Consider the following 17,813-nt stretch of genomic DNA (forward strand, 5'->3'; position numbering starts at 1 on the left):
TTTTGTGTTAGGGAGGTAACCAATCTGCAGCCAAGAACCCCCCACTTTGGTCTTGCATTTCCAATCTGGGAGTGACATGTTGGCTCAGCTGGACTTAGGCGCTCCCTCCTTGGGAGTCATGGCTCAGTGGCAGAGCATTTGGTTGGCATCTCCCCAGCATCTCCAGTAAGGATCACGTTTTAGGTGATGTGAAAGACCTCTGCCTGAGACCCTGGAGAGCCGCTACCAGTCTGAGTAGACAAGACTGACTTTGACGGACCATGGGTCTCATTCAGTATAAGGCAGCTTCATGTGTTCATGTGTTCTAGCAGGATCAAGAAAAGATATGTTGAAAGCGGGAGGGGACTGTTGGGCCCTGCTGGAAGCTGCTCTGGAACAGGGGTTGAAACCGGAAGAGAAAGAATCCACTTGCCTTGAAGCAGCCCAAGGGACTGATGCCACCCAAGATGGAAGAAGCGGGGGATTCTGGGAAAGAAGCATGCAGACATTTCCAGGGGAGGACACTGTCAGTTCCGACACCCAGCGCCGGCACTTCCGGCAGTTCCGCTATCAGGAGACAGATGGACCTCGTGAGGTTTGCAACCGGCTACATGCACTTTGTCGTCTGTGGCTGAAGCCAGAACAATACACCAAAAACCAAATCCTGGACTTGGTGATCCTGGAGCAGTTCGTGGCTATCCTGCCCTCAGAGATCCAGAGCTGGGTCCAAGAATGCCGGCCGGAGACCTGTTCTCAGGTGGTGGCCCTGGCAGAAGGTTTCCTCCTGAAGCAGGCAGAGGGGGAAAAGCCAAAAGAGCAGGTGAGGGTGTTTCATCCAGGACATTTGTGGGGTTAATGTTTCAAGGAAGGAACAGTGGTATAAATTTCACCAGTATCCCATTCCCAACCTTTTTTAGAAATCTCCCACGGAGGGGACCTTCTTCCTGCCCAATGGTTTAATTGTTGTTTTTGTTTATCTGTTTTAAGCTCTGGTTTTAATGATATTTTTGTTGGTTTTAATTATTGTTAAGATGTAATTTTATTATGTGTCTTTTCTGTTGGCAACTTTGGTGGCCTTTATGAGGGCAGAAAAATGGCATCTACCTTTTGTAAATATGAACCTACCCATCCACTCCAGTCATCTTTGGAGGCCCTGCTTCCCTTTATTGTTGACTTCCACCAGCAGATTAAGAATTTTTTAAAAAATGTTTAGTATATCCCCAGTTACAGTTACTGGCCTCCTCCCTGCTTTCTAGTATTGTATTTGTTTATATAATCCTATTAAACTGTTGGTATAGCTAATTTTTTTCAGTGTTTTCAATGTTGAGATGTTGTATGTTTGCTGCCTTGGGAACCTTACTTAGGGGGAAAGATGGTATAGAAATGTTCTAAATAAAAGAAAACTTCTAAACCTGTACTAGTTTACTTTTGAATTGCCCTCCCCATTCGCCTTTGGAGATATTCATACGTCCTTTCTGGTGTAGGGGCCCATATCAGATGTGACCACTTGTTCCCCCAAGATAGAGAACATTCCATCAGATGCCATCCAGAGGCCGCCATTGAGGTGGATCGTGCAAGAGGGTTCCCAAGACGCTGTTGTCTCACTGGGTAAGGATCCATCATGATTTCTCTCTCCTTCCTATGCCTGAAATCCAGGGGGATGCAGAGATGTCCCCCTGAATGTCTGGGAGGGGAGGTTTGTACCTCCAGCTTCTCCCACACTTTAAAAAGTGATCGCTTTATAATCCAGAGAGAGACAACTAAAATTGGGGCCAAAAAAGGAATACTTGGCCAAGGTTAGACAGGAAGGGCCTTGACCTGGATGGCTCAGGTTAGCCCGATCTCAGAACCTAAGCAGGGTCATAAGAACATGAGAAGAGCCCTGCTAGATCAGACCAGTGGCCCACCTAGTCCAGCATCCTGTCTCACACAGTGGCCAACCAGTTCCTCTGGAGGTCCAACAACAGGTCAGAGAGGCACTCCCCTGGCACTGGGATTCAGATGTTTACTGCCTCTGAATATGGAGGTTCTCTTTAGTCACCATGGCTAGTATCCACTGACAGACTGCTCCTCTGTGAATCTGTCCAACTGTCTTTTAAAGCCATCTATGCTTGTGGTCACTGAGGCATCCACTGGCAGCTAATTCCACAATGTAATTATTTGTTGAGTAAAGAAGTATTTCCTTTTGTCTGTCCTAAATCTACTTCCCATCAGGTTCATTGGATGCCCTCAAGTTCTAGCATTTTGGGAAAGGGAGAAAAAGTTCTCTTTGTCAACTCTCTCCACCCCACACATAATTTTATAAACCTCTATCATGTCCCCTCCCTTAGCCGTCCCTTTTCTAAACTGAAAAGTCCCAGACTCTTCAGACGTTCCTCATAAGGAAGGCGCTCCAACCCCCTAATCGTCTTGGTTGCCCACTTCTGTACTTCTAGCTCTGCAATGTCCATTTTGAGATTCAGTGACCAGTTGGCTGCTTCGCTTCTGAGGTCTAATAAGATTGGGCTAGTCAGGGCCGTTCAGGTCAGGGCCAATCTTCTATCTTTTCCCACCCAACAGGTGACAGATTGAGACCAGATTTAAGCTCTGAATTTTCTACTCTCTGTGATGGAGTCGAAACAGCTTTGGTGCAGCCTGATCAGGTAAGAGAGGGATCCTTGGGGTGACAGGCAGGGGACAGACTTATCTCTGTCCCCCCTTTCCTTCTATTAAAATGTGCCTCTGGGAAGAACAAAGTTTGTGTCTAGTGGCACCTTAAAGACCATTGATTTCCAGGGTATAAGATTTTGATAATCAAAGTTTATTATCTGATAAAGGGAGCTTTGACCCTCAAAATCTTATACCCTGGAAACCTTGTTGGTCCTTAAGGTGCTACTGGACTCAAACTTTGCTCTTCTGCTGCAGGCCCACCTGAAACTATCCTTCTGTTGTAGGGGTTAAGAGCAGTGGATTCTAATCTGGAAAACTGGATTTGATTCCCCACTCCTTCACATGCAGCCTGCTGGGTGACCTTGAGCTAGTCACAGTTCTCTCAGAACACTCTCAGCCGCCCCTACCTCACAAAGTGTCTGTTGTGGGTAGGGGAAGGGAAGGTGATTGTACGCCGGTTGGAGACTCCTTAAAGGTAGAGAAAAGCAGGGTATAAAAACCAACTCGTCTTCATCTTCTGGGAAAGTAGTAAATATCTCACATGTTCAGTTGGGATCCTGAGAGAGAAGTTCAGGAGTCCTCAGTTTCACTGCATTTTGAACTACAATCAGAAGGGATAGAGGCAATACATTGTCTGTGAGGAAAACATGTTTCCTTCTTGTTTCAGGGTCCGGTCTCCTTTGAGGAGGTGGTGGTTTGCTTCACTGAGGAGGAATGGGCACTGCTGGATCCGGGCCAACGGGCTCTGCACAGGGAAATCATGGTGGAGAATTATGGGACTGTGGCTTCTGTAGGTAAGCCTCCCTCTTTCTTTCCTGTGGAGGTCCCGAACAACCATGGCTCAGTGCCAGAGCATCTGCTTGGTATGCAGAAAGCCCCAGGTTCAATTCCTGGCATCTCCAGTTAAAGGACCAGTCAGAAAGTGATGTGAAAGACCTCAGCCTGAGACCCCGGAGAGCTGCTGCCAGTCTGAGTAGACAATACTGACTATAATGGATGAAGGGTCTGTTTCTATATAAGGCAGCTTCATGTGTACATGTAACGGCCACCTGAAATCAGGGAGGGTCTGAATATGGGCAAAGAAACTGAAGCTTGATCCAGACAGGATGGAAGCGCTCCTGGTTGGTGATAAAGTGAAGCTGTGTTGGTTGTACAATGTGTTTTGCATGGACACATGAATCTGCCTTATCCTGAATCAAGTCACTGGTCCATCAAGGCTAGTATTGTCTCCTCAGATGGACAGTGGCTCTCCAGGGTCTCAGGTCGAGGACTTTCTCATCCTTTGCTGCCTGGCCCTTTTAACTGGAGATGCTGGGGTTTGAACCTGGGACCTTCTGCATGCCAAGCAGATGCTCTACCATTGAGCCACAGCCCATCCCCTAAAAAGCTGACTCACCCTGGAAAAATCAGGTTTGCCGCTTGATTGTGCACCTGGCAAGCTGGGTGACAGAGGCTACCTGTAGTGTCTTACTGCTCAGGGTGTTTTGCTGGTGCTCCTTTCCCTGAGGGCTGATGTGGTTGGAGAGACAAAATGTACATGCCAAGGACACTTTGGAGCCAGGGTGGTGTAGCGGTTAGAGTGTCGGACTAGGATCTGGGAAACTCAGGTTCGAATCCTCACTCTGCCACAGCAGCTTGCTGGGTGACCTTGGGCCAATCATTCATTCTCAACAAACCAACCGGGTTGCTGTGAGAATAAAATAGAGGACAGGAGAACAATGTAAGCTCGTCTGATGTTTCCCAAGACTGCTTTATTTCAATCTTTTAGGAAAGAGCACAGTCTAAGTGCATGATCATCCCATCTGGATGGAAAGGTGTGTCAGGCTTTTAGAGGGTTTTACAAAAGAAAATCAATGATTGCTATACTGCTTTAACATGATAATGCCGTCGCTATTACCGGTGTTGTGGGGGTGTTTTTGTCCTTGTGTCATGGTCCTTGTGTTAAGAGCCAGGGTGGTGTAGTGGTTAAGAGTGGTGGTTTGGAGCAATGGACTCTGATCTGGAGAACCGAGTTTGATTCCCCACTCCTCCACCTGAGTGGCGGAGGCTAAACTGGTGAACTGGATTTGTTTTCCTACTCCTACACATGAAGCCAGCTGGGTGACCTTGGGCTAGTCAAAGCTCTCTCAGCCCCACCCACCTCACAGGGTGTCTGTTGTGGGGAGGGGGAGAGAAGGTGATTGTAAGCCGGTTTGAGTCTCCCTTAAGTGGTAGAGAAAGTCAGCATATAAAAAGCAACTCTTCTTCATCCTGGAACACTTTCCCCTAAGAATCCTGATTTGTTCCTTATCTTTCAGAGTCTTGCCGCCAATGTTGAACATATGTGGCTGCTGTTGTTTTGAAATATTTTGCTGCCTTCACTCCAGAAGTGTTCCTGGTTTTTATGTGTTTGTTTATTATTTACACTTATATCCTGCCCTACCCCTGCATATCAGGGGCTCAAGGCGGCTCACAACATAAATATAATATAAGTAATTATAACCAGAAAAACCAGAACTATAAATATACTTTACCTCATTTAAGACAACATGATGGTGCTTAATAAAACAACAAAACAGCCCTCCTAAGATTAAATCCCAAGTACAATAAAAATCATACAGAGCCAGGGGGGCATGGGTATAATAACTGTCAATGACTCAAGCTGTAATTTGGGGGGCCAATGGGGTGGGGGGACTGGATGGCGAACAATAAAGATGACAATAGCTGAGGGGGTTCCACAATCCAGGTTGGCATAGAATGTTATCCATGTCGGCCATATAAACCATCACTGTCCTCAACTATAGGCCTGGTGGAACATCTCCGTCTTGCAGGCTTGGTGAAACTGGGCCAGGTCTTTTAAGGCCCGAGTTTCACTCGACAGAGAGTTTCACCAGGCAGGGACACAGCTGAAAAGTCTGTGAGAGCCAGTGTGGTATAGTGGTTAAGAGTGGTGGACTCTAATCTGGAGAACTGGGTTTGTGCCCCACTCCTCCTCCTGAAGCCAGCTGGGTGACCTTGGGCCAGTCACAGTTCTCTTGGAACTCTCCCAGCCCCACCTACCTCACAAGGTACCTGTTGTGGGGAGGGGAAGGGAAGTTGATTGTAAGCCACTATGTGGCTCCTTAAAGGTAGAGAAAAGAGTTCTTCTAGTTGAGGACAGCGGGATGGCCTTTGTTGCTGCCTGAACTTCCTGTGTGATGTTTTGGGCACTGTTTTTGATTGCATATAAATCTTTGGTTATGGTTTCTCTTTCACTTTGTTCTGTCAGGTGAGGGAGGGGAGAGCAAGAGGAATAGTGAATCCCCTGGAAAGTCAGGGGAAAGAGCCTGCAGCAGAGGAAGGGAAGAGAAGATCAGGGAGACAGAAACAGAAAAGACGAATGCATCCTCTGCTCCTCCAAGCCGTAACACCCATGAAATCTTAGTCCAAGACAAATCTGAGAAAGAAGAGGAAAGGAGCGAGTGTCTTCTGTGTGGTGAACGCTTCAGCTGCAAGGCAGGCCTTCGTGCTCACTGGAGGATCCATACGGAGGAAAAGCTATTCAAATGCTCTGAGTGTGGGAAGAGTTTCAGCCGGAGGGAAAAACTAATCAGGCATCAAGGGATTCACACTGGGGAGAAGCCCTACACTTGCCTGGAGTGCGGGAAGAGCTTCAGCCGGAGAGATAAACTGATCAGGCATCAAGGGATCCACACGGGGGAGAAGCCATACAAATGCTTGCAGTGCGGGAAGAGTTTCAGAGACAGAACAGATCTCACTTCACATCTGAGAATACATACAGGGGACAAGCCATATAAATGCCCCGAGTGTGGAAAGAGCTTTAGCCAGAGCTCGTACCTGGCCTCCCATCGAACCATCCACACTGGGGAGAAGCCATACAAATGCCTGGAGTGCGGGAAAAGCTTCCTTTGGAACCACAAGCTTCAGTCCCACCAGAGAATCCACACAGGTGAGAAACCATATCAGTGCTCCATATGTGGGATGAGTTTCAGTCAGAAAGTGTACATTACTGCACATGAAATAATGCACACAGGGAAGAACCCCTTCGAATGCTTTGAGTGCGGCAAGAACTTCACCCGCAGCACGACCCTGACGACGCATCAGAGAATCCACACTGGTGAAAAACCCTTTAAATGCTCCGAATGCGGGAAGGGTTTTGTTAAGAATTCTGCACTGACGCGACATAAGAGGATCCACACAGGGGAGAAAACGTACAAACGCCCGGACTTCGGTGTGCGGTTTTCAGATTGTTCGTCTCTTACGAAGCATCAACAAGTTCTCGCAAGGGAGGAATTGTTTGAATGAGTGTGGGGGGAAATGCTCAGCCAGAGGGAAAAAGCTATCTTCACATTAAAGTGGAGAGAGGAGGATCCTAAAAATGTTCAGTACATGGAAAGAAGTTCAGATGGTGCACAAATTTAAGAGCTTTCTTGGCCTTGAAAACCAACCCTCAAGAATGACAATTTGGTCCTCAACAGCTATGTTTATCTTTTAACTGGACTTTCTAGGGAATCTGCTACCTAAATCTTGGATTGCATGCATACAAAGCTAGTGTTCTATCACTGATCCACAGCCCTTTCTCTGACTGAGCTGCACACTACACAAAGACACCAGCTATGCAGTACTGTGCAGCGTTATTCCAGTCTAAGGACAATCATTTAAATAAACTTAGACGGGAATAACTCTGCCCGGGATTGCACTGTAGTAAATTTTGTAGCAGAGGCTGAGGATTAAAGCAGAATTTGCTGGAGTTATCTTGTTTGCTTATCCTGTTCAGACATTCTGGGTCTTTGCTCGGGCAGGAATTTTTTACCGTGGCTGCCAACATAGTGAACATGCAAGAATTCTTAAGTGCCTGTGAAAGTCAGCCCTATTTCCAAAATCAGAAGTAGACCCCCCACAGGATGGGGACAGACACAAGCCCAGAGACACAGGCGGTGTGTTAAATGCATAGCTTGTTTTTGAACAATTAATTTCCCCAACTCTTTGCAGAAAGTGTGTTTAATAACAATTTTAAAGGGTTAACTAATCAAGACTGCTGAGGAGCAAAGGAGATCTCACCCAATCTTCTGAATCTAAAAGTTCTGTATTGCCACACTATGGCCATTTATGCATGGTCAATTTTGATGCTCACTCAAAGCTCTTTTTAAAAATGCCTATTCATGGTCCCAATGCAAAAGGAGAAATTCCACCCACCCACCCCACTCGGCTGCTCCTTCGTTTGTTTGCATAGCTATTAGCATGTGCATAGCTAAGGCACCTCTGTTGTTTTGCATGGTTCCCTTAAGTGGGCTCTTTTGTAATGTGAAGCAGGTCTGCGCTGGCTTCACAGTCACTTCCGGAATGACGGTTCAGTGTAAAAATTTGCAGGGAAATTCAGCCTGGAACGCGCTGCTAATTACCATGCATAAATGGCCTATGATTACTGGCACGGAATACATTGATTACCCAGCAACCTGACAGCCCAGCTGAGCCTGATCTCATAAGAGCTTGGAAACTGCAGGGTTGGCCAGGGTTAGTGCTTGGGTGGAAGACCACCAAGGAAGTCTGGAGTTGCTACACAGGCAACGGCAAACCACCTCTGCTCATCTCTTGCCTTGAAACCCCCATGGCCCTGGGGGTCAGTTGCAACTTGATGGCACACAATTGTTTTTATACTTTTACACTTGCCCAGTTGTAATGGGTTTTCCTGATCTCTTTCTATTCCACTTCCTGTTTCTACAAGCCAAGGAGGGCAAAATTATGCTCAGTTCTTGGCACCTTTGCAGGCTTCTATGACACCTGAGATGTTTATATGTATGAATATATATTTATGTAACTGCATAACAGCATTATCCTTTTATTTTAGTATGGTATAGGCAAGGGTCCCCAAACTTGTTGAGCCTGTGGACACTTTTGAAATTTTGAGAAGGGGTAAGGGTGCCACTCCAGAATGGCCCATTTGGAAGCAGGGACAAGTCCTAAGAGAGCCAACGAGGTGTAGTGGTTTGGAGAGGTGGAGTCTGATCTGGAGAACCGGGTTTGATTCCCCACTCCTCCACATGAGTGGCGGAGGCTACTCTGGTGAACTGGATTTGTTTCCCCACTCCTACACACAAAGCCAGCTGGGTGACCTTGGGCAAGTCATTCTCTCTCAGCCTCACCTACCTAACAGGATGTCTATTGTGTGGAGGGGAAGGGAAAGGTGACTGTAAGCCGGTTTGATTCTGCCTTAAGTGGCAGAGAAAGTTGGCATATAAAAACCAACTTCTTCTCCTCCTCCTCCTCCTCCTTCTTCCGCAGCTATAGCAAGGCAACAGTCACAAAATTGCTGCCATGGTTAGGTATCCCCAAGCCAAGCATCCTTCCAGTGACAAGGGCAGCTATTTCCAAATGGGCACACCCTGAAGATCCAGAAGTTATGCCTTCTGAGGTCTTTTGAAGTACCTCCCACTCCAACGACATGTAGGGAAGCCAGAAATGGTTCTTTGGGTTGGTGAATGGAAGAAGCCAGTGGGCGTCAGAAAAATCCATCGGCTGGTGCCATGGTGCCTGCCAGCACCATAATGGGCATCACTGATAGATGGCTGTCGTAGAGGCTAGCCATGTTGGTCTGCAGTAGAAGGGCTAGATTCGATCCAGTAGCACCTTAGAGACCAACAAGATTTTCAGAATATAAGCTTTTGAGAGTCAGAGCTCTTGACAAAGGGAGCTTTGACTCTCAAAAGCTTATACACTGAAAATCTTGTTGGTCTGTAAGGTGCTACTGGTCTCAAATCTATCCCTTCCATGGGATATCCCTTCCTTGAGATATCCCTTCCATGCCTTCTGGGCAAAGAAAAGGGCACAGAACTTTGCTTGCTCCTTTGGGCCTTCGCTGTTACATTTCAGCATGTAATGAACACATGAAGTGGCCTTCTACTGAGTCAGACCCTTGGTCAATCAGTCAGCATTTCCTACTGAACCTGGGACCTTCTGCATGCCAAGCAGATGCTCTGCCACTCAGCCATGCCCCCTCCCTTGATGTCTATGAATATCTAACACCAGAATCTGAATTAGGCCAACAAATATTCTGATTTGTACAGATGTTGCTGCCCCTTTTCTGGTGAACTCATTATGACACTGATGTGTTTGAGGAAGAGACCCTACCAGCCACGATGGATGAAGCAAATATTTCTGTGATCTTTAAAGTCAGGCAGGGACTCCTTGGATTGTTTCTTAGCAATGTAGTATGCAAACAAGCTAAGACAAAACAAGTGAGAACTTGAAGCCAAAAGGAACTCCTGAGCACTATCAAGCAGCTGGTTACATAATTAATTACAAGACGCTAAGAAAAACTCCTGGACATAACACAATTATTGAGCATTTTATCATATAATAAGCAGCCTCATGCATATATCTGTCGCAACATTGATACAAAGAGATAAATATCAGGTAGGTCCCAGCAGTATTATGTAAAGTCTTTTATTAATTGGCAAAAACCTGGAGACTTGAAGTATATAGCTGCAAGCATCTTTACAAGCTATATACTTCAAGCCTCCATTTTTTTGCCAATTCATAAAAGACTTTACATAATACTATTGGGACCTTATACTTATCTCTTTGTATTGATATCCCAACGGATATATGCATGAGGCTGCCTATTATATGATGTTTTGTTTTTGATAAAATGCTCAATAATTGTGTTATGTCTAGGAGTTTTCCTTAGTGTCATGTAATTAACTGTGTAGCCAGCTGCTTGATAGTGCTCAAGAGTTCCTTTTGGCTTAAAGTTCTCACTTGTTTTGACTTAGGGTGCATTCATACATGCTGAATAATGCACTTTCAATGCACATTGCAGCTGGATTTTACTGTGTGAAACGGTAACATCCACTAGCAAACAATGGTTAAAGTGAATTGAAAGTGCATTATTCAGGATGTGTGAAAGCGGCCCTAGCTTGTTTGCATACTACATTGCTTCCGTATATTATTTAATATTGGCCATTGTGCTGGTTATTTTGTTTGGGTTTCATTATCTTTCAGCATAGGTTGTTGCTTTTTGTTGGATTGTTTCTTAGTTCAGTTTAAAGTGCTATGACCTCTAAGGCCCAGGACCCACTTATCTAAAGGACTGTCTCCTCCCCGTGTGCCAACCCCAGTCCACAGGCTGCTACTGCTGGCTGCTCCCCTGTTTAAGATTGCGTGCCTGGCATCACCCGTGCCTTCTCATTTATAGCTCCCCCTTTGTGGAATGGGCTCCCTTAGGAGGTCAGCGGGGTGCTGTCTAGAAATTTTCAGGACATGCTGCAAGGCCATTTTATTTGCCAGAGCTTTTCACGTAGTATCGGCATCTTTTGGGGGAAGGAGGGTTTTCTGAAGTTTTGTTTTATATGTTTGAAACCGTGAAACTTTTTGTTGTGATTTTAAGCCACCTTGAGCCACGAGGAAAGGTGGAATATGAATATTTTAATAAATGAATGAATACTTTTTTATTGGTTTGCTAGTTTTGCAAGAATCCAGCATCTAGTGTTGGCCCCAACAGGTACTGTTCAACCTCATTTGCCTTGCGTCAGGGTACAAGACAAAGAGTTTCCTCATATCTCTGTTTCTCTTTAATCCTGATGTAGAGCCTCATCCACCAGGCCAGATTGGCCAGGGATTCTGGAGGTTTTTTTTGTGTGACCATCTTCTGGGCATGGAGTAGGGGTCACTGGGGATGTGTGGGGGGCTAGTTATGAATTTCCTCCATTGGGCAGGGGGTTGGACTAGATGACCTTGATGGTCCTTCCAACTCTATGATTCTATGCCTGATATTAGACAGGATACGCCATTAAGACAAGAGGAAGAAAAATTCTAATATGTTTTGTGTGTCTTTTCCACCCAGAAAATTCAGTTTCTAATTTGTTAAAACAAGACAATGCATTCAGTAACTTGTCGGGATGCAGAACAAGACACAATTACTAGGTATGGGTAACACTGCCTCAAATGTTGCAGTAGAAAAGAGCAAGAGTCCAGTAGCACCTTAAAGACTAAAGGTTAGATATTGTCATCAAAAGTTTCAGGTAGCCCTGTTGGTCCGCTGTAGAAGAGCTAGATTTGAGTCCTGTAGCACCTTTGAGACCAATAAGATTTTCGGGGTATGAGCTTTCAAGAGTCAGAGCTTTTGATATCTGATGAAGAGGGCATTGACTCTTTAAAGCTTTTACCCCAAAAATCTTGTTGGTCTCTCAGATGCTTCTGGACTTGAATCTAGCTGTTTCACTGCCTCAAAATAATTCTTCTGCAAGTGGCCCTTCAAGTGCGAAAAAAGGTAATCTTAAAATACTTGGTAACAAATATCTTCAGTGAGGTGGAAACAGTGAAAGTCTGGGTCAAGTTACTCCAGTTTAAGGCCAGAGATTTCAATGGCCTCTGACTAGATTAAATACAAAGATTTCACTGTAAAATGAGTTTTGATGAATTTGTACAAGATTTTGGTAGCTCTGAACCTATTGTCATTGTAGAGAAAGATTCAGGCAATTTAATGTATATATTTTCAAGACAATTGATATAATACGTGAACTTCAAATTTATATTTCCTTATTCATTGTTAAAAATGTATACCAGACATTTGCAAAAATTGTGTGGCATCTTCAGGAACATAGTACATAGCTTACACCAAATTCCAACTGCTAGTCAAGGTGGATGGAATGGGACTATTTGAAATATTGGAATATTAGAGATCTTTTGCTTTAATCCAGGCAATTGAGAGGGGCAGGAAAAAGAGAACATTCAAAACTGGCTTTACTCAGAGCAACAATTTCTTTGTCTACCAAAAGGTTTTTCTACACTAACCCTGAGTTTCAGAAAGAAGCTGCTTGTTTAATTTCCAGCCATAGAGGCTGCAAGAAAGACTTAGTATGGTCCAATCTGTTATTGAAACTAGAAATAAAACTGGTCACTATTCGTATGAATTATTGAACAGATAGTTGTATTCTGGCAAATTAATACAACATGAATATTTCCTTACAGACTTGCTGGGTGACCTTGGGCCAGTCACACACTCAGCCTAACCTACCTCAGAGGGTTGTTGTTTTGAGGGTTACTTGGTAAAGGATGCTCCCTTTTCTACAGAGCCCCAATTCTCTGCTTTATATTTTCATTTTGATCATTTATCTAGGTAGATCACTTTGATTTTGAATGCAATGATAGATTTCAAATTTTGGCATACTGGGAGGGTTAGCTAACTGGTTATGCCTCCTCTATCTAGGGAGAAAAGGGATAGGACATCTGCAAAAATGGCAGATTTTAAGCATGGAAGAATCTCAAAATGTAGCCTCAATCCAGGATTGGGTAGCACTGTTGCTACGTCTGGCAAGGAAAGAAAAGTTGAGTCATGAAAAAGGTAAAAATCAGAAGTCTATATTGGGAATTGTGGTCTATTTTCAGATTATTTTGGTGAAGGCAGTGGTGGGGTCACCAATCCATTCTTCATCAAATAAAAGTTTTTTTCACTTTTTAAAATTTTGTAATTTTGTAACATTTTGTAAACAAATCAGTGGGTTTTAGATCAAATCAAGCCTGAACTGACCCTAGAAGTTAAAATGACTAAACTGAGGCTGTCATACTTTGGACATATTATGAGAAGACAAGAGTCACTGGAAAAGACAATCATGCTAGGAAAAGTTGAAGGCAGCAGGAAAAGAGGAAGACCCAACAAGAGATGGATCGACTCTATAAAGGAAGCTACAGCCCTCAATTTGCAAGATCTGAGCAAGGCTGTTAAGGATAGGACGTTTTGGAGGACATTGATTCATAGGGTCGCCATGAGTCGGAAACGACTTGACAGCACTTAACACACACACACACAATTTTATGCAAGCATTCCCATTGCTAATGGTGTTAGCGGTTTTAAATAATATATTTATTATTTAGACCACAGTTACACAGCCCGGATAACCTACAAGAACCAATATATTTATTATTTCAATTTAAAGCGCACTCTCCTCAACCCTCCAAATAAATGTAATGGTGATGTGGTTGGACTTTTATTTATTTTTATTCATTGTGAATACATTTTTGAGAACAAGCATTCCAAGAAGAAAGTTCATGTTTACCAGTTATTCCAGGAACTGGAAGGCTTTAAGTTTATGACTAACACATATGCATCTTTATTTTATTGCTCTTATTAATACTTTTTTAAAAAAAGAATTAAAAAAATTCTCAAATACAAGTGTTCAAAATAAGATTTTTTTAAAAAATCAGGTGCTAATTAACATTGCCAGCCTCCAGGTGAAGCCTAGAGTTCTCCTAGAATTACAGCTGATCTTCAGAGATGAATTCCTCTGGAATAAATGGCAGCATTGGAGGGTGGACTTTATGGCATTACATCTCAGCTGAGCTCTCTCCCTTCCCCAAGTTCCACCCTCCCTAGGCTCCACCCCCAAATCCCCAGGAATATCCCAGCCAGGAGATGGCAACCCTATGCTACATCTTTGTCTACCAAAAGGTTTTTCTACACTAACCCTGCGTTTCAGAAAGAAGCTGCTTGTTTAATTTCCAGCCATAGAGGCTGCAAGAAAGACTCAGTATGGTCCAATCTGTTATAGAAACTAGAAATAAAACTGGTCACTGTTCGTATGAATTATTGAACAGGCAGTTGTATTCTGGCATAGTTGCCCTCTTTACTGCAAAACAAAGCAGAAATCCAGTGGCATCTTGAAGGTCCTACTGAATCTTCTGCTTTGTTTTGCTGCAATAGGGGAACAAGGCATCCCCCCCTCTTCCACAGCCTTCATCTTCGATGCATCCAGGGAATCTAAGGGGTTAAGGCGAGGGATTCTCTAGGGCTAAAGAGGCTCGGTTCCAACTCCCTCTGCCAAGGGAGGGAGAAGGGGCTATTGATACCCACCATCCAGGATCTGGTGAGATGCATGAGCATTTGGTTGATGGGGATTCTCGGGGTTGAACTTGGGCTGGAGATGCAATGCAGGAAAATGGAGGAGGGCTTAAAGGGAAAGTTTCAGTGGCAGCCAGTGAATTGGAGGGGTGAGTCAGGGAGGGGGCTGCTGGGGCTGGGGAGGTTGAGGATCTGGGAAAGAGAAAGAGCCTTCCCCCCCATAAAGAGTGGGGCTAGGCAGCTGCCTCGCGGGGAAACTCCTGGCTGTACCAGACTCATACCCAGCAGACTTTTCCCTCCGCTACAACAGAAAAAAAAAATCTGCTTCAATGGAGCTGGGGTTGCCAACCTCCAGGTGGTACAATAATACAATCACCTGTGCCGTGTTTAATGTCGTTACAGAAATGGGCGGCACGAAAGGCTCAAAATATAAACCAAACTGGAAATTCAACACCAAATATATATTCAAAATGAAGCATTACATCATGCAAGAATAAAGAATAAAGAATACAGTCATGCTCGACTTAAATAATAACAATAAGCCCACAAAAGAACTCATATGAGTCCAGCCATTCTTAGGAACCAGTGAAAACACGGTCCAGATCTGACGGTCTCATTGACAACCCGCTTACTACCAAATGGATTAAAAAGCTGAGGTTGCTTTGTTCTATTGGAGCTGAAGAAAGCCTTTTGAAACGTGCACCAGCGACTAGCCACACGTTCTCCTTTCTTCTTTCCTTGGACTTCGCGTTCACTGTTTGGAACCTTTGTTTGTAACCTTTGTTTGAATCTTTACGGACTTCCGTTTTTTGGACATGCAGAGACTTTCTGGACGGGAAGGTCCCGCCCCATTTTGAAAGCTAGTTCTTTTGTGGGCTTATTGTTATTGTTTAAGTCGAGCATGACTGTATTCTTTATTCTTGCATGATGTAATGCTTCATTTTGAATATATATTTGGTGTTGAATTTCCAGTTTGGTTTATATTTTGAGCCTTTCGTGCCGCCCATTTCTGTAACCTCCAGATGGTGACTGGAGATCTCCCGGTATTCCATTTGATCAGAGATCAGCTCACCTGGAGAAAATAGCTGCTTTGGATGGTGGACTGTATGGCATTATACCCCATTGAAGTCCCTCCCCTCCCCAAATCCTGCCCCCTCAGCCTCCACTCCCAAAATCCCCAGGTATTTTCCAATCCAGAGCTGGCAACCCTAAAAGGAACCAATGCAAGTCAATTGGCATTCCTGCCTCCAATCCTGTTGTTCATTTTAGTACATCCCCACTACTGGATTCCTGGAGACTATTTTCAAGGCAGTGCCTTTTCAAAGCACCTGGTCTGAAACTTCTTGGCACGTATAGAGTGGCCACTGGTGTGGAGATAGGGGCCTCTGAGGAGGGGGAACCAAACTTGGGAAGTTTGAGGGAAGGCAGAAAGGGGGATCGGGTCGCAAACTCCAGGCTGGGGAATTGCTGGAGATTTGGGAGTGGAGCCTGGGGAAGGTGGGGTTTGCAAGAGAAGGGAGCTCAGCAGAGATGCGAGGAGAAGAAGAGTTGGTTTTTATGCCCAACCCCTTTCTGACTATATATTACTCTTCCTACACACTTGACACTGAGAGACACTGTCCTTCAGTGTTACTCCTCTGAAAATGCCTGCCACAGCTGCTGGCGAAATGTCAGGAAAGAAAATACCAAGACCACCGTCACACAGCCCGGATAACCTACAAGAACCAATGAACTCTGACCGTGAAAGCCTTTGACAATATTAAGGATGGGTTTGTTTTTCAGGTCTTTGGACCCTGCCTAAACTGGGCCGCTTTTGCCTGAAGGAACAGTTATGGCAGGACACGATTCTGAGGCCCTTTGGGACGCTGCCATGGAGCACAGAGTGAAGGTGGGCAAGCAAGACTCAGTGGGTCCTGAATCCGACAACCGTGAGAGACTTGGGGGACGATTCTGAGGCCCTTTGGGACGCTGCCATGGAGCACAGAGTGAAGGTGGGCAAGCAAGACTCAGTGGGTCCTGAATCCGACAACCGTGAGAGACGTGGGGGACGATTCTGAGGCCCTTTGGGACGCTGCCATGGAGCACAGAGTGAAGGTGGGCAAGCAAGACTCAGTGGGTCCTGAATCCGACAACCGTGAGAGACGTGGGGGATGATTCTGAGGCCCTTTGGGACGCTGCCATGGAGCACAGAGTGAAGGTGGGCAAGCAAGACTCAGTGGGTCCTGAATCCGACAACCGTGACAGACGTGGGGGACGATTCTGAGGCCCTTTGGGACGCTGCCATGGAGCACAGAGTGAAGGTGGGCAAGCAAGACTCAGTGGGTCCAGAATCCGACAACCGTGAGAGACGTGGGGGACGATTCTGAGGCCCTTTGGGACGCTGCCATGGAGCACAGAGTGAAGGTGGGCAAGCAAGACTCAGTGGGTCCTGAATCCGACAACCGTGAGAGACGTGGGGGACGATTCTGAGGCCCTTTGGGACGCTGCCATGGAGCACAGAGTGAAGGTGGGCAAGCAAGACTCAGTGGGTCCTGAATCCGACAACCATGAGAGACGTGGGGGACGATTCTGAAGCCCTTTGGGACGCTGCCATGGAGCACAGAGTGAAGGTGGGCAAGCAAGACTCAGTGGGTCCTGAATCCGACAACCGTGAGAGACGTGGGGGACGATTCTGAGGCCCTTTGGGACGCTGCCATGGAGCACAGAGTGAAGGTGGGCAAGCAAGACTCAGTGGGTCCTGAATCCGACAACCGTGAGAGACGTGGGGGACGATTCTGAGGCCCTTTGGGACGCTGCCATGGAGCACAGAGTGAAGGTGGGCAAGCAAGACTCAGTGGGTCCTGAATCCGACAACCGTGAGAGACATGGGGGACGATTCTGAGGCCCTTTGGGACGCTGCCATGGAGCACAGAGTGAAGGTGGGCAAGCAAGACTCAGTGGGTCCTGAATCCGACAACCGTGAGAGACGTGGGGGACGGTTCTGAGGCCCTTTGGGACGCTGCAATGGAGCACAGAGTGAAGGTGGGCAAGCAAGACTCAGTGGGTCCTGAATCCGACAACCGTGAGAGACGTGGGGGACGATTCTGAGGCCCTTTGGGACGCTGCCATGGAGCACAGAGTGAAGGTGGGCAAGCAAGACTCAGTGGGTCCTGAATCCGACAACCGTGAGAGACGTGGGGGACGATTCTGAGGCCCTTTGGGACGCTGCCATGGAGCACAGAGTGAAGGTGGGCAAGCAAGACTCAGTGGGTCCTGAATCCGACAACCGTGAGAGACGTGGGGGACGATTCTGAGGCCCTTTGGGACGCTGCCATGGAGCACAGAGTGAAGGTGGGCAAGCAAGACTCAGTGGGTCCTGAATCCGACAACC

The 17,813-nt window shown here is 45.9% G+C and overlaps 1 protein-coding gene and 1 long non-coding RNA gene across 2 annotated transcripts; both read left to right on the forward strand.

The window, feature by feature from the left end:
- The first annotated feature begins 1,501 nt into the window (after positions 1-1,501).
- LOC130493254 (uncharacterized) lies at positions 1,502-3,408 on the forward strand. Its single transcript, XR_008933968.1, has 3 exons — positions 1,502-1,587; positions 2,539-2,621; positions 3,296-3,408. It is a non-coding gene; the product is annotated as an uncharacterized LOC130493254 (long non-coding RNA).
- Positions 3,409-4,417: 1,009 nt separating this feature from the next.
- Positions 4,418-6,912, forward strand: LOC130484910 (gastrula zinc finger protein XlCGF8.2DB-like). Its single transcript, XM_056858027.1, has 2 exons — positions 4,418-4,442; positions 5,876-6,912. The coding sequence occupies exons 1-2, from the start codon at positions 4,418-4,420 to the stop codon at positions 6,910-6,912; spliced, it is 1,062 nt and encodes a 353-aa protein (XP_056714005.1).
- Positions 6,913-17,813: the final 10,901 nt, after the last annotated feature.

Source organism: Euleptes europaea, chromosome 1, assembly GCF_029931775.1.
Source record: "Euleptes europaea isolate rEulEur1 chromosome 1, rEulEur1.hap1, whole genome shotgun sequence".
NCBI classification, from domain to species: Eukaryota; Metazoa; Chordata; class Lepidosauria; order Squamata; family Sphaerodactylidae; genus Euleptes; species Euleptes europaea.